At 50.6% G+C, this 14978-nt stretch overlaps 1 protein-coding gene across 2 annotated transcripts in view; it reads left to right on the top strand.

Annotated features, from left to right (window-relative positions):
• RUNX2 (runt-related transcription factor 2) overlaps window positions 1-13606 on the top strand; it is a 229870-nt gene extending 216264 nt beyond the window's left edge. For both annotated transcript variants that reach the window (XM_005860946.2, XM_005860948.2), the window contains one exon: window positions 12349-13606. In XM_005860946.2, coding sequence (XP_005861008.1) covers window positions 12349-12929 — 581 coding nt within the window. In that variant the 3' untranslated portion in view covers window positions 12930-13606. The remainder of the gene's footprint in view (window positions 1-12348) is intronic.
• The last annotated feature ends 1372 nt before the right edge of the window (window positions 13607-14978 follow it).

Here is a 14978-nt window from a genome sequence, read left to right as displayed (position 1 = left end):
ACCTGTGTCACGGCGCATCGCACTGCCTCACGGCCACATCTTGAGAGAACTTCACAGAGGTCAGGAAATTCCCGGCACGAGCTCTCATTCCTCCCTCTGCTGACCGCGCAGCGAGAGCACGGGTGGGGTCAGGCTGAGCACACTCTTGAAAAGGAAAAATCGAAGCACTTCTGCCGCGTCTGCAGGCCGGTGGCAGGCGGGGTCCACGCAGGCCTGGCCGGGGCTGCAGAGTGGGCCTCAAGTCTGGTGCCTGGGGCAGCAGCGCTGGTCTGCTGCTTCATTCTAGACTTTTATTTTGTAAAGTTGCCCCCCCCCCCCCCCGCTTGCTTTGTTTCCCCTTGGAGAGCAACATCTTTCCTCCTGGGCAAAGCAAGCTGCCCCGACCTCTGCCTCCCATGGACAGGGCCTCGTTTAGGGTTGGGGTTGCTCACTGAAGCTTTGGGTATCACTGAGCCTAGCACAGAGGGTCATCCTTAGGAGGAATGGCATGAAATGAAGAAAAGGGAAAGCGTGGACCCAAAGTAGGAAAGATACCCTGAGGAGAGACACAGTGGCGTGGCTGGGGGGTCTAATCTCCGAGGAATTCTCAGGAGAAAGGAAGGACTGGGTATTAAAAGTGCCTGGATGGGCAATTAGGGAACCTACTAGGGCCCTGCAGGGGTCAGGGAGGGAGGGGGTGGTGGCAACAACGCCAGAGGCATCAGCTGTGGAGAGCAGGGTCTGCTGCCCGGGGCCGCAGGGATGACTGATGGATCCAGTCCACTCACTGGATGTGCACCAGGCATCCAGGGCTGGGCACTGTCACTTGGTCCATGTGACAGTGGGGGGTCCTGGAGGATCCCGTTCCCCTGCCCTGCCACTGCCATAGGGAACACCCTGGTCTAGAACCCGGCTGCGTGTTGCCTCAGGCAATGGGCCATCATCCCTCCCTCCTCTGCAGGTGGTACCCCACTGCTTTCTCACTCGGGCTGGGGTGACAGCTTGGCAAGGGGGCTTCTTCCCTAAGATGCTGTCCCAGCCGAGCTGGTGAGTGCACACCTGTGTGCCCGCCTGCCACACCCCTGGGGTCCTGGGGCCTCTGGGTGTGAAGAGGGCCAAGTGAGCCCTGGGTGGCCGGGCACAGCATGTTCCCGCCTTGCGTCCTGCCGCCTGTGGACTGACCTCCGAGGCGCTGGCAGCACGGGCTCCAGTTGTTCCCCCAGCCCCGCCAGACTGTCTCCCCTCCCCGCATTCCTGGTGGCGGCCCGGCTCCCTGTGACCCCAGGTTCTCATATCCTTGGGTTTGCTCAGACTACCCAGCTGGCTCTGCTCTGGGCTTCCCGGCCTTGTTAAAGCCAAAATGCCGACTTTACAACCCGCTCTTTCCATCCAGTGCATCAGGCAGCCCTGTTTTTACAAGTGAGATGGCCCCTTTGGTGCACTCTCTCTGGAGGGGGAGGGGCAGGGCGCATGGGCTTCTGCAGGTCTGGTCTGTGCCGTGTTATTTATATTTTTTAACGATCGTCTTTAAAAAGTGAAGTTCAAAGGTGAGTGACCGTCCAGGAGGAAGAATTAAATGGGTTGATTTGGAAACGGTTCAACCCTGGAGGCATAGCTGAGGAACATAATCTATTTTGAATTTTCCTTCATGAGCCCAAGTCGGTTATGGTGTGGGAATAGCTTTTTCATTCTTTCTCTTCCTGTCTCCATACTATACTACGGAAAGGCTCGTGCCATGGAAGATACAGGCTGTATAAACAAATCTTCAAAAAAATCACAGAAAGATATTATATGTAGTCACCCATGTCTCCTTCCAAATGGATGTGCTAAGAGAGACGCATAGAGATATCCCTCACACCCTATATGTGAGCAACAGCCAACTTAGAAATTGGCAGAGCAGCCCTGCCGAAGTGAGTGGAAAAGCCTGGCTCGGGGCTTAGCAAACAATCCCATAAAGCCCACACTTGCTTTTATTGAACGCTGATGCATGCAAGACCCAGGGTGGCCAACTCGAGCCAGGGCAGGAGCCAGCCTTCACCGGCAGGGTCGTAAAGGGTGGCAGGAAAGTTTCTTTTTGCTGAAATGCAATCTGTTCCTAGAAAAAAAAAAGCCAATTGCTTCCTATAGCGGTTGGCTGGACTTCACTCTTGTGCTTTCTTCTGCTGCAATATCATGTTAGCTCCTTGAATGTGCAAGATGTTACTTTTACATTTGGTCTTCTCACCTCCAACCTCACCCCCTCCTGTTCAGCCTCCACACTGCTGGCTGCCAGGGTGATCTCTTAAAATTGCAAATCAACTCTATCACTCTCGGATTTAAATCCCCTCCTGGACTCCCCATGGCCTGCCAGAGTTCAAATTCCTTAGTTTCGCAGAACAAGCTCCTCAGCTGTCTGCCCTTGTTATCTTTTAAGCCATTTCATGCGAGTCTCCCAGGCCTGTGCACCCCACCCTCCAGCCATTTCAAACTGCCTTTCAGACCACAGTCTGCCAAGCCTCATGCGTTTATTTGCACATGTAATTCCCTCCACCTGGAGTGCCCTGGGGAGACTACTGGGAGAGGGTCCCAAGCATCGGCTGAGCAGTGCAAGGGGGACCGGAAGCTGATGTGGTGGGGTGGGGGTGGCACTTTCAAGTAGGTGTCCAGAAACAGTCCCTGAGAAGGTGACTTTGAACAAAGGTTGAAGGATGTGAGGGGTGAGCCATGCAGATACCGGAAGCTGATGTGGTGGGGTGGGGGTGGCACTTTCAACTAGGTGTCCAGAAACAGTCCCTTGAGAAGGTGACTTTGAGAAAAGGTTGAAGGATGTGAGGGGTGAGCCATGCAGATATCCAAGGGAGCAGCATTCCAGGTAGAAAGAAAAGGACGTGCAAAGGCCCTGAGGTGGGAATGTGCCCAGTACCTTCAAGGAATGATTGAGCAGAGTGAAGAGGAAGCGATGGAGCTGCTATAACTCTGGCTCAGGACCATAGGCTCTTGAACTGGAACAACTCCCTCCTTTTTTCTGTGGCCAGTGGTGCTAATTAGAATATGTGACCCTGAGGAGCCAGAGGCTTGCTGTGGAATGCTTGAAGGGTTAAAATCACCTTGCTTGCTCGCCCTACCTGGTTTGGCTCAGTAGATAGTGCGCCAGCCTCTGGACTGAAAGGTCCCAGATTCAATTCTAGTCAAGGGCACATGCCCGGGGTTGCCAGCTCGATCCCCAGTAAGGGGCGTGCAGAAGGCAGCCGATGAATGATTCCCTTTCATCATTGATGTTTCTATCTCTCCCCTCTCCCTTCCTCTCTGAAATCAATACAAATATATTTTTAAAAAAGTCACCTTGCTTGTGAAAGCAGAATCGGTCTAAAAGTGGATCTAAGAGTGTCAGGCTCTGGACTGTACTTTCTTCCAGCCTTTGTCCACACAGTATCAACAAAGCTATTTTAGGGGCTTTCACCCTGGTAACCAGAAAAGGAGACATCTTAGGATGTTTAGGTCCAGGACTGAGTAAGTGACCCTCATTCTTAGGGCTCCTTGGGGTGCTCAACCCTCATCCGACCTATAATGTTCTCAGCAACAATTTATTTTATTAGTTCTTTTCTCTTCCTATTTTACAAAAGTCCCAGAAATGTCGTATATAGACCTTCTTTCAAGTGTTTGGATAAAATTGTGAATTCAGTTGTCATACCTCGCCCCACCCATTTTATTATTGTGGTAAATTATACACAGCTTAACACTTATCATCTTAACCAGTTTTAAGTGTACAGTTCTGTGGCATTAAGTATCTTCACACTGTCAGGCTATTATCACCCTCATCATCTCTAGAAGTCCTCAGTCTCCCAACCGGAACTCTGCACCCATTAAACAGTAACTCTCCATCTACCCCCCACACCCCCCACCCCGCCCCGGTTCCTGGCAACCACTGTGCTCCTTTCTCCCTCTATGAATTTGACTACCCAGGGATCTCACACAAGAGGGATCATACAATATTTTGTGTATTGGCTTTTGTGATGGGCTTATTTTATTTAGCATAATGTCTTCAAGGTTCATCCATGTAGCCTTTATGAAAATTTCCTTTCTTTTTAAGACTGAATGATAGTCCATTGTACATGTCACATTTTGTTTATTCATTCATTCATCCATGGACACTGGGGCAGCGTCCACCTTTTGGCTCTTGTGAAGGATGCTGCTCTGAACATGGACGTACGGTACCTGCTTCCACTTGCTTTTCTCCCCTTCTTCAAAGGTGCTCTATGGGCAGGAGCACCTCTGGGCTGTTTGAGTCAGTCCCTGTGGCTGCCCTTCTCCCTTCCCAGCTACTTTGCTCTAGTAACTCACTTGATGATGAATACTCCTCATTAGCTCAACCCCCAGCCACTAGGAAATTAGAGGCTGGATACTTCACATTGAAATAAAGGGGCAATGACTTTTCCTGTGTCGCTCCTTGGGAAGTCACTAATGCTGCAAGAAATAGAGACTGAGGACTTCCCCAAGGCTGGGCCTTCTGAACCCAGAGGGTGGCCCCTCAGAGGCTGGCACTACAGCGGATTGGCAGCATTCCTCCTGGGAAAGTCAGAGGGCACGTCCTGGGCATCACTTTGGAGGGTCTGGTCCATTGGCTGTAGCAGAGCCTGGATGAAGCCAAGGCCATGGTTTCAGTGACCCCTGGGCCAGCCCATCCTACTCAGTGGCTATAGACTGCACTGCTACTCTCAGGCAACTGGCTAAATAGCACTTGAACTTGAACCAAAAAAAGAATGCAAATTGCAGAAGAGGTTTACATTTAAAAAGTTCACACACTTTCAAAATAGAGGAGGCCCAGATATGAGAGAGAATGGGTCAACATGATGAGCACTGATGGGGGAGTCAGCCACCAACATTGGGACGTGGGTCTTGTCAGCCATGGGCTTTGTCCAAACTCTCCAAACTCGGAGAGCCTCAATTTCTCCATTTGCAAATGAGTTGAGGGTCATTGTCGAGTAACCCTAGCTGGGTATCAGTATAATCACCTGGGTGCTTTTAAAATGCAGGATGCCTGGGCACCAGCCCTGGAGACCCTAATGTAATTGTTTGGGGGCATCAATAATATTTACAAAGCTCTCCAGGTGATTTTAAATGCAGATCACAGGCCTTAAGCATAGCAGACCCTCTACAGATGTTAGCCTCCTTCTCAGCCCTCCTTCCGTGCCTGCAAAAATCCCAGAAAGCACTTTCCCTCCTTCACAGGGACTGGCCTCTGGCATCAGCTGCCTTGATTCACACCCCAGCTCTGTGACGGTGAGCAGGGTTCTTAACACAGCAGAGCCTCAGTTTTCCCAACAGTAAAATGGGACTGAGAACAGAACCTACTTCATAGTTTGCCACGCAGATGAGAAGAGATCATTTAACACGTAGCGTGGAGACAGTGAGCACTCAGTAAATGTTGGCTCCTATTGTGGGAATGGTCAGTGTCAAGTCGGGAATCCCCTTGTCTCCAGGACAGCCAGCCCTCCTCAGCCCTCCTCTCCCCTGCTGGGGCTGCCCTCCTGCTGAGCCACGTTCCTGAGAGATGCCTGGTGAGAACTTGGGATCAGATTGAGTCAGAGGTATTTGTAGACTTGACTCATCAGGTCTTAAAACCAGAAGATTGCCCTGTGGTTCTCATGACGTTCCTGGAAAATAAAAGAAGCGAATATTATTGGGCTGAGTTCATCAGACACTCAACCCTCCCTTTTGTGTGCCGGGCATCCTGAAAGGAGCAGGCAGCAACCCAGCCAAGTCTGAACCATCAAAGGCAGGGGCCCGGCCGTCGTGCTGAGAGACGTCGCTTCTCCCGCAGACAGGTCTGGTCCTCTTCCCACAGACCTCTGCCTCTCTGCTTCCCCAAGGCTACCCAGTTTCTCCTCCCTCCAGGCTCCTGGGAAACTGTTCCCGAGGGCCGCCTCTGGTGAGGTGTGTCAGAGCTGAGCTATGCTGGAGGGCTGGGTGTGGGCTGGGAAGGGGCCACCCAGACTCCAGGGAACCAGAAAGGGAAAGTTCCCCTTCTGCAGCCAGAATTTCTGGGACCTTGCACTGAAACAGCAGCCAGCTAGGGTACCCATTTTTCTTTGCCTCCTTTAACTTGCCCTGCCGATAGTAAGTCTTAATGTTTCCACGTCTCAGCTTTCAGTGGAATCTACTGCTCTGCATCCCCAGAGCTACAACTCTAACAAAAGCCACTGTCATTCTGTAATTTCTCACCTGCACATGGAGCCTCCTTACTGGTCTCCTTGCTCCTGTTCCGTCTACCCACTGCTCAGTGCTGCCAGGTGAACTTTTCAAAAAACAGGACTAATCATGTCATGCACACACCCTTATGCTTAAAACTTTTCCAAGGCTTTCCACTGCTTAGGATAATGACAAAACTCCTTAACAAGTTCAACAAGGCCACGTGTATCAGGATTTGGTTTGGCTATCACAGAAAACCCAATTTAACAGTGATTTGGACAGATAAGATTTTATTTTCTCACTATGGGCCCAGCACTCGAAATTGTGCAAGACCCAGGACCCAGAGTCCCGAGGCTTGGTGGAACCCAGAAAGAGTCCTGCGGCTGCCGCCACCATGGGAGGCGGGACCCAGAAACCCACCCTCACCTCCGGTCAAGTCCTCAGAGTCAAGTCCCCACCTACCCCATGCACACAGCCTCCTGCTGATTGGTCATTACGGCATGATGGCGTGATGACCATAAGCTTTTTATATAATAGATATGAAGAACCTGCAGTTGAATGAGCAAGGATTGGTGGAGCAATTCCTCAAGGTTATCAGGGATTCAGTTCTCTGCTCTATCATGCTTAGCATATGGTTTTCACCTCATGGTCCAAGAGGGCTGCTTGAGCACCAGCCACTGCAAACAAATTCCAGGCACAGGAAGGAGGAATTGCACACAGCACTTCTACTAGCATCCTTCTGCCCCAAATTTAATGACACGGCTACAGCTAGCTGGAAGAGAGGCTGGGAATGTAATCTTTATTCTAAGTGCTATGGTCCAGCTAAAAAGGAGGTGTAGGAGGAGAATGGATAACAACTGGCAGTGTATGTTATCTGCTGCATCTCCAGACCCCTGTTCACCTGTTGAACATCTTACCTCATGCTTCCTTTACCTTGCTCTCTACACTCCTGTCACTCTGGCTTTCTCTACAAGGCCCACATATTTGCAATATTCCTTCCTGCCACTGCTCCTTGCTTATACTTCAATATTTCCCCCCCTCTTCCTGCTTAACTACTCATCCTTTGGGATTCTGCTCAATCAGCATTTCCTCATGGAATCTTCCTTCATTAGGTCAACCCCCTATTTCAGATGTTTATAGCATGTAGATTGTGTCACTGTTGTAATTACATATTTGTGCAATTATTTGATGATTTCATGCCCCCCCCCCCCATGAGATTTAAGTCTGGTTTTGCACACGATGGAGCATTCTGCTGGACATACTGTAGGTGCTCAATGAATATTTGTTGCACGAGTTAATGAATAAATTTAGCTGTTATCTAATAGCTAGACCTCAGCAGATGATTTTCCTGAACAAGTGGTGGAGGGTGGCCAGGAGGGCTGGGACATGCAGTGAGCAGGGGAGCATTCTAAAGGATTCATTCAGATCATGTGGGCTCTTGGGTGTGGAGAGGAAACATTGAACAGGAACTCAGGAGACCTGTTTTCTTGTCTCAGCTCAGCCCCCAGTCGTTGGGCCACTGCCTGGAGACAGTGAGAAGACAGTGAGAAATGGTCAGATGCTGGATATATTTGAAGGCAGAGCCTATAATCATTGCTGGCAGATGGGGGTGGGGTTAGGGAAAGAGAGGGGTCAAGGATTAGTCCTGGAGGCTTGGATGAACAAATGGAAGGTTATTTACTAAGAAGGTGAAGACAAGGAAAGGAACAGGATTTAGGGAGATGATCATAAGGGCACATTTGCAAATGAATGGCAGGTTCCCATAGCCCTCTGGCCTTACACTTCAACTCTTCCACAGGACCCCCCCCCCCCCCCCCACCAGAGAAAGCCATAAGCCCCAGGTTGGTGCCAGGTGGGTGTACCAAAGGTAGAACAGTTGCCAGCCAAGAAACGATTCAGCCTTACTCAGCAATCACATTGAACAGAAAGCGATCAGAAGACCGTGCCCTGCAGGCTTGATAGGAAGTGGTCACATTCTGCTAAAGATCAGTGACAAGGGAAGGCATATCTGTGCGTGGTGGCTGCAGAAATCTTTGAAAATTCGGAAAAGTATAATCTCATCACGTGCCTAACATCTGCATGTGTTTTCTCTCAATCATTATTTTGCACAGTTTTCTACAGGCAGTTGAACGCATCCACATAACATGATTTGGCAATTTCCTTGTCTCACTAAGCAGTGGAGCACGTGTTTGTAAATTGCTTTCCGGAGAGGATGTACTGACCTACTCGACCACAAACAATATCTTAGAAAGAACGCGTCTTCCCTGCCTAGCTGGCCAGCAGTGAGCATCAGCGTGAAGATACTTTGAAAATTTTACAAGTGAAAAATAGCAACTCATTATTCATAGTTATTTCAATTCATAATCATTATTATTTTAATTTGCAATTCTTTCATTTCTAGAATGAACACTTCTCAAATGCTTGTTAGTTATATATTTTCAACATGTATTTCAATATTTTTTCTTATATATATTTTAAATATATCTTTCAATTCATAATTTATTATTTTGATTTGTAATTAAATATATATTTACCATATATTTAACATCTATGATATGTAAATATATATTTAATATGTATAGGATATATATTTACATATATATTATTCACTTTTAAAACTGACTTTTGTGAAGATATTTGCAGGATAGTAACAGGAGCCAGAATCACTGACATTTAGTTGAACTTCATCTTCCCCATCTCAAGAAGTAGCGTGTCCCCCAAGTGGTTGATTGTGTGTGAGTGAGATGGGATGGCAGTGGGGAGAAGAAGGAGTGCCAGAGCTGGGAAGCTTGGTCTCAGCTTTTCACACGCCAGCCTCAAATACACCCGAGAAAGGCCGAGGCTCCAAGCTTTCCGAGCAAGCCACTGCTGACTACTAGCTGGTGGCCATCTGCTGGGCAGCTTTTTTGGATTTCTGCCCCAGTCTGATCCGCCAGATGGCAACCTGAACGCTCCTTCAGGGTAGGGACACTGTCTGGTCCAGCTGTGTTTACCAGGCCTGGTATAGCATCTAGCACATAGTAGGCCCTCAGTACCTATTTGTTCTGTAACTGAATGATAGATGACAAGGAGAGAAGAGACTGTTCTCAGTTGTGTCATGAAACAGCGAGTTCCTTTCTCTCACTGGCCTCCATCTCCACGTCTTAAGTAATTAATCCAGTCACGTCAAAGATTCCTTCTAACTCTGAAATTCCGTGAAAACACCTCTTAAGTAATTAATCCAGTCACGTCAAAGATTTCTTCTAACTCTGAAGTTCTGTGAAAATACCAAACCCATCTTTGCTTTCGTTTCCTCTTCTATGAGACAGGATGAAAAAATCAACTTCCCATAAGGTTGCCAGATAAAATATGGGACACCCAGTTAAATTAGAACGTCAGATAAACAAAGAATAAGTTTTTTTTTAGTATAAGTGTGTCCCAAATATTGTATAGACTCCATAAATAATCGAAGCACCGAATGAGTAAACGACATGCAGCTGGATCAGTTTATTGCATTTGGAGTTGTGTTTCTGGCCCGATGATGATTATATGGCATTCATTCAACAAGTATTTATTGAGCATCTATTCTATGCCAGACACAATTTCGGCCCTGGTGACGCAGCAGAGAATGAAATAAGCAGTATCTCTCATTTCATAGGGCTTGCATTCTAGTTAACAAAAAAATACATAAAATGTCAGGTGCTCATAATTCTCAGGAGACGAATAAAGCAGGATAAGGGTCAGAGACCAGGTGAGGGGGTGAAGGAAGGAACTAAGGAGTCTGATTAATCGACCCTCTGCACCTGAGAGCCCCCATCCTCCACAAAGAGCAGTGTCTGTAACAGCAAGATCCTGACATTATGTTGTAGCAATCACTAAGCTGCATAAAAATGATGTCACTGATTCAAAAGTTTATGTCCCAAATCAGGGATAAAATGATCAGTTGTGGATGGAAGAGACCTATAAATCATTTAGCCCAGATTTTTGCTGCCACCGGGTTTCCTGACAGCCAGGTAAAAGTTCTGGAAGGTGATGTACTTGCTCAAAAGTTGCTTCAGTTTTTAAATTCTATTTGCCATTCAGGTTGGGGTGAATCCTGACAACTTGAGGGTTTTTTTTTTGAAGTTTTAGCTGAAACAACAGTGAAGGGCTTTTCTCTTTAAGAATCTTCACACACACACACACACACACACACACACACACACCCACATGCCCCCCTCAAGCCAGTGTTCATGGTTTGAGTCTTTGCAGGAGGCTATTAAGCTAATGGCAGGTGAGGTCACCTCCCTATTCCCCTGGCAGCTGGTCATCAGCATCACACTATCACTATTTTCATGATTATATTAGGTTTCCAGGTTGCTCCTCTATACCTGGTTACTCTGATGTCTACAATCATGAATCCTAGCCTTTATTTGCCAAGCTTGTCTCTTTGGCTTACACCTTTGCTACCCCAGGTATGGTCCCCACCAGCAGCATCCTCATCACCTGGGAGCTGGCTGGAAATGCAGGGTCTCAGGCCCCATCCCCGCCCTGCTGAATCACCACCTGCCCTTTAACAATGTCCCTGGGGAATGGCATGCACAGTCAAGTTTGAGAAATGCTGCCCTAGAACATTCTGCGTGCTGGCCTCTATTCCATTTTACACACGAGACTTCGATTTGGTTTCATATAAAGGGCTCTTGTCTGCTGCAAGAGCTGGATGTGTGAAGCTCATTAACATCTTTCTCAAGCAAAAGCAGATCCAACAGCTTGGAGAACTTCTCCTTTATCCTTTCCAGCTCACAGGAGTTATGTGCTTAGAGGTGTGTGTGATTCTTGGTTTGCAACATAAGATCATCACAGAAACCCGAAGGGTTATGTTTTGGTGGAGGAGAGGCAGCTCTATGAAAGCCAACAGTAGAGAGTACCCGGGCCATTTCTACCAGAGAGGTTTGCAGGCACGTGGGTGGCTTCTCCTCAAAGGTTGTTCCTCTGGGAACAATTGCCTCCCTGGTCCCATCAGACCTAACTCCCCACCACACAAACTGGGCACCAGACATCTGGGGCCTGCGAGGACGTTGTTGGGAGCTGAAGTCAGGACGGGTGAGGAAACAAGCTCTCACCAGCTGATTAGGGCTCCTCTGAGGCTCTGCCAGACGCAGACGAAAGAACAGCTCACCCTTGACGAGTGTTAAGAGCACACGTGTTCCCATGCAATGGGGGATGTGTTGACCCTAATCATGGCACTCTCTCCGGCATCATACACCGAGGCAACCAAGCAGGTTCTGCCCTTGAAAGGTGTAGAATCCCTGAAGGGCAGGGCATACAGGTGGGCACCCAAACAGACAATGCAGAACGGAAGGCAGAGGCCTCTGAGACGTGGCTCTGGTAAAACGCAGAACAGCTTCTAGGGTGAGCGCGGACCGTGTGCCCACAGCAGCAAGCAGGGCGGCTGAGACGGCTGGGTTAGGTCATCGGCATCGATGTGGGTCCTTTGATCTGAGGTGGGTACGCCCGCTCACAAAGAGCTGTCGCCCACTTTCTACCTGGAGGCAGGGGATTGGGAGAGAAGCAGCAAAGGTAGGTTTGTCAAGTGCTTCCAGGTCTCAAGTGCTGCCCACTGTGAACTTAGATCAAGGCTTCAAGTTGAAGACCTCTGATGGCAGGTCCTGGGAGGGTGCCCAGGGGTCACTGGGTCCCGCCTTCCTGTACAGATGGGGAAATGAAATCACGTCTCTTAGAGCGAGAATCGGCACTAAGATCTTCTGGCTCCCGGCCCCAAACCCTTTCCACTCCCCTCTGAGAGCTTGGCTTTGCTGGGGCAGTGAGGGGCTGTCTGGTTAACCCACTTCTGCTTCTGAGAAGAGTGGAAGGGCCCGCCTTCCACTGTCTGCACCCACCGTCCTGGGCAAGATTGCCTCCAAATAGGTTGCAGCTCCCGCCCCTGCCTGGAACTCCCCGCTGTCTGCACAGGAGTGCGGCCTCTCCCGACCCCAGGGGAGCTCCTCACCTGCTGAGGTGCCACGGGGACCCCCGTGGTTTTCCCGGCCTCTGCATTCCAGTGCTGGGCCACACCTGCCCACGTTGTGCGTTAACCCGTCCTGTAACCCTCCCTTCTTTACTAGATTGCGTGTCTGGGGGCAGGGCAGATGCTCTCACCTTCTTCCTCAGTCCCCAGCGTGGAGCTGGGCTTGCAGCGGACCATAATGCCTGAGTGACCCTTTCTCGTTTCTTCCTTGGCAGATTCCGAGCCCAGTACCTTGGACTCCCAGGCTTCGACCTTGTTCCTTTCCTCTGAGGAGCCCGGGCCCTCCGCCACCGCCCTGCCTTCCCCCTCCTCCTCCTGCGAGCCCCAGGCGTTTTCTCCAGGCCCCTCTGTGCTGCCCCCGCTGCTGCCCCCTCAGTTCCCCACAGCCCCTGCACCCGCTGGCTCTGGTGCCCCCAGGCGCACCGGCCTCTACTCTGTAGTGGCCTCCTCTCCAGAGGCTGCCCCGCGCCTCCTTGACTGGCTGCCGGGCTGCCCCTCGGCCACCCCTCCTGGCAGATGCGGGGAGGAGCGGGAGTGGCAGCTGCCCGTCCAGGGCCCTGAGAGGGGCCGCACCCAGCGCCCAGGAGCATCAGCCAGGGAGGAGGGCGCAGAGGATCCGGGGACCTCCCTGCCTCCCGCCGCCCCTGCGAGCTTGGAAGCCAATGTTGGGGACATCCTGGTGGAGTTGCGGGCCATGAACGGCCACCTGGACGTCATAGCGAAGGCCCTCACCAAACTGGCCTCGTCCCTGGGGCCCCAGCCCCAGCCCCTGCCTGATGGGGCGGGTGACAACTAATGCAGCGGGCACCCGGCTGGGCATCTGAACCACGCTCAGGAAGGGGGTCCTGGAGGGCACCCGGCATCCTGTCCGTCACCCAGGAGCCCAGCAAACCCAGCAGAAGAGGGAATCACTCTATCAACCTACTTAGGGGAATGGACCTCCATGCGCCTTTCCATCTGAAATGATGTCACTGCCCACACCTCTCCCATGTGAGGCTTTCTCCGCTCTCAGGCTGCCTGCCCCTCGCCTTTGGACTCTCCAGGCCCCTCACAGGCCCTTCTCTTGTTCTGGAAAAGGCCTTGAACTCCTGGCAGGAAGAGCGCCCCCAGTCGGCAGTGGGAGCGTGGGAAAGATGCTTAGAGAACCAGCCTTTCGCAGGCCGCGCCTGTGACTTCTGGGAAGTGTGGAGGGAGGGCAGGTGCACAGCCGGTTACATAGCTGCCGTTCAGGGCAGCCCCAGCCTTCCTCTCTCGAGTTGCTGATGGTGTATCCGATCTCTGGTAACGTTTACATGTTTCTTTAAAGAAAAAAAAAGTTTGGGGAAAATTTATTTTTTTTTCTCATTATAACCGCATTTCAAGACGTTTGGAAAATAGAGAAGTGAAAAAACTGATGTATTTGGAGAAGGGCGGGGTATTTAAGTCGTTCTTATGAACAAGAAAATATTTTGTGTAATAAAGTTTTTATATGTACTGCCTGGCAGCGGCCGCTCTCTGCCGCATTTCTTCCTCCCCAGGGCCTGCTCTTCCTGTTCTTAGTTGCTTGTCCAGCCTCCTTTCTCCTTCAGTCTCGGTCCAGCTTTTCCCATGCTTGTGAAGAAGAAGCTTCGAAAGGTTCTCATGATTCTTTCCTAAAACCCCGATATCCCCGGTTTGGTAAACCCACCCCTTTTCTCTGGATGGAAGCCGAAACCCAGCCACGAGTGACTGGCATATGGAGGAAGCCGGCATCCCCCGCCTTTGTTCACTGGATACCACCCTCCCCAACGGTGACAACCAGCAAACATTTCCAGATCCTGCCAGTGTCGCCGGGCTGAGACCTGGATGGAATTTCAGAAATCTGGAATAACCTGTTGCTTCCAGGATCTAACTTCCCACACCGAGCCAGGGCCCTCTCACCTTCCTATTGGAATTAGAATTTTAATAAAGTCTAATCGTTTGCCCAAAGCAAACATACTGCTCTTCTTCCAGAAGCAAATCTGGGGTCAGAAACCACATGGCACAGAGTACAATCCCACCCCTGAGCATTTGCGGGCTCCCAGCTGGTGCGCCCAGGCGGGCTGTTTGGTTTCTGCGCGTAGGAACCACCTGGAGAGCTTGTGGAGGTGCGGATTGGGCTCAGTGGCTCTGCGGCGAGGCCTGAGACTCAGCATTTCCACTCAGCTCCAGGGGTTGCTGAGGCTACTGGCCCAAGACATGCTGAGTAGCGAGCGAGTAGGGAGGGTAGGGAGGGGCTGTCTGCTGTGGGGTTCCTGCTGCTTCCAGTTGCCGCTGTTCCCCAGGAATGCCACTTGTCTCTGCACCCCACAGTGGCCTAGATGGCTCAACCTCTCGCCAAAACTTTCCCTGCAGCTCCTACTGCAGCTCCTTGGGGGAGGTGTTATTTTGTTTTGTTTTTAAGCCAGGGCATATTAGGTCTAGCCACCCACTTCCAACGAAGCTTCAACAAACCTTAACTGAGTGTCTACACTGCTGCTGACCCTGGGGACACATGGATGAATAGAATAAGGCTTCTTTCTGCCTGGAGCTCCAGGCTCACACGGGGTGGGGGGGCGGGGGTGATCAGGTTCCAGTGTGGCAACAATTTGAAGGGGTTGGGGAGAAGTAGCAGAGGGTGGCGGAAATGGCAGTCCCATTGAGGCCAGGCTTCCTGGGCTAGGCTTTGGGCCAGCCATTTCACCCCTCTCTTCATCTGTGCCTCAGTCTCTTCGTCTGTGTCCAGTGGGCATGGCAGCCTCTGCACTGCCAGGGTCTGTCAGGACCAGACATGGAGGTGATGTCTGCCCAATGCCCTTCTCTGGTTCGTGGGTATTGCTACTTCCCCTCTCCTGTGCTGGGTCAGGAG

Source organism: Myotis brandtii, unplaced genomic scaffold, assembly GCF_000412655.1.
Source record: "Myotis brandtii unplaced genomic scaffold, ASM41265v1 scaffold143, whole genome shotgun sequence".
NCBI lineage: Eukaryota > Metazoa > Chordata > Mammalia > Chiroptera > Vespertilionidae > Myotis > Myotis brandtii.
The sequence above is the reverse complement of the archived record's forward strand: the minus strand, read 5'-3'. Positions and strand labels throughout refer to the sequence as shown.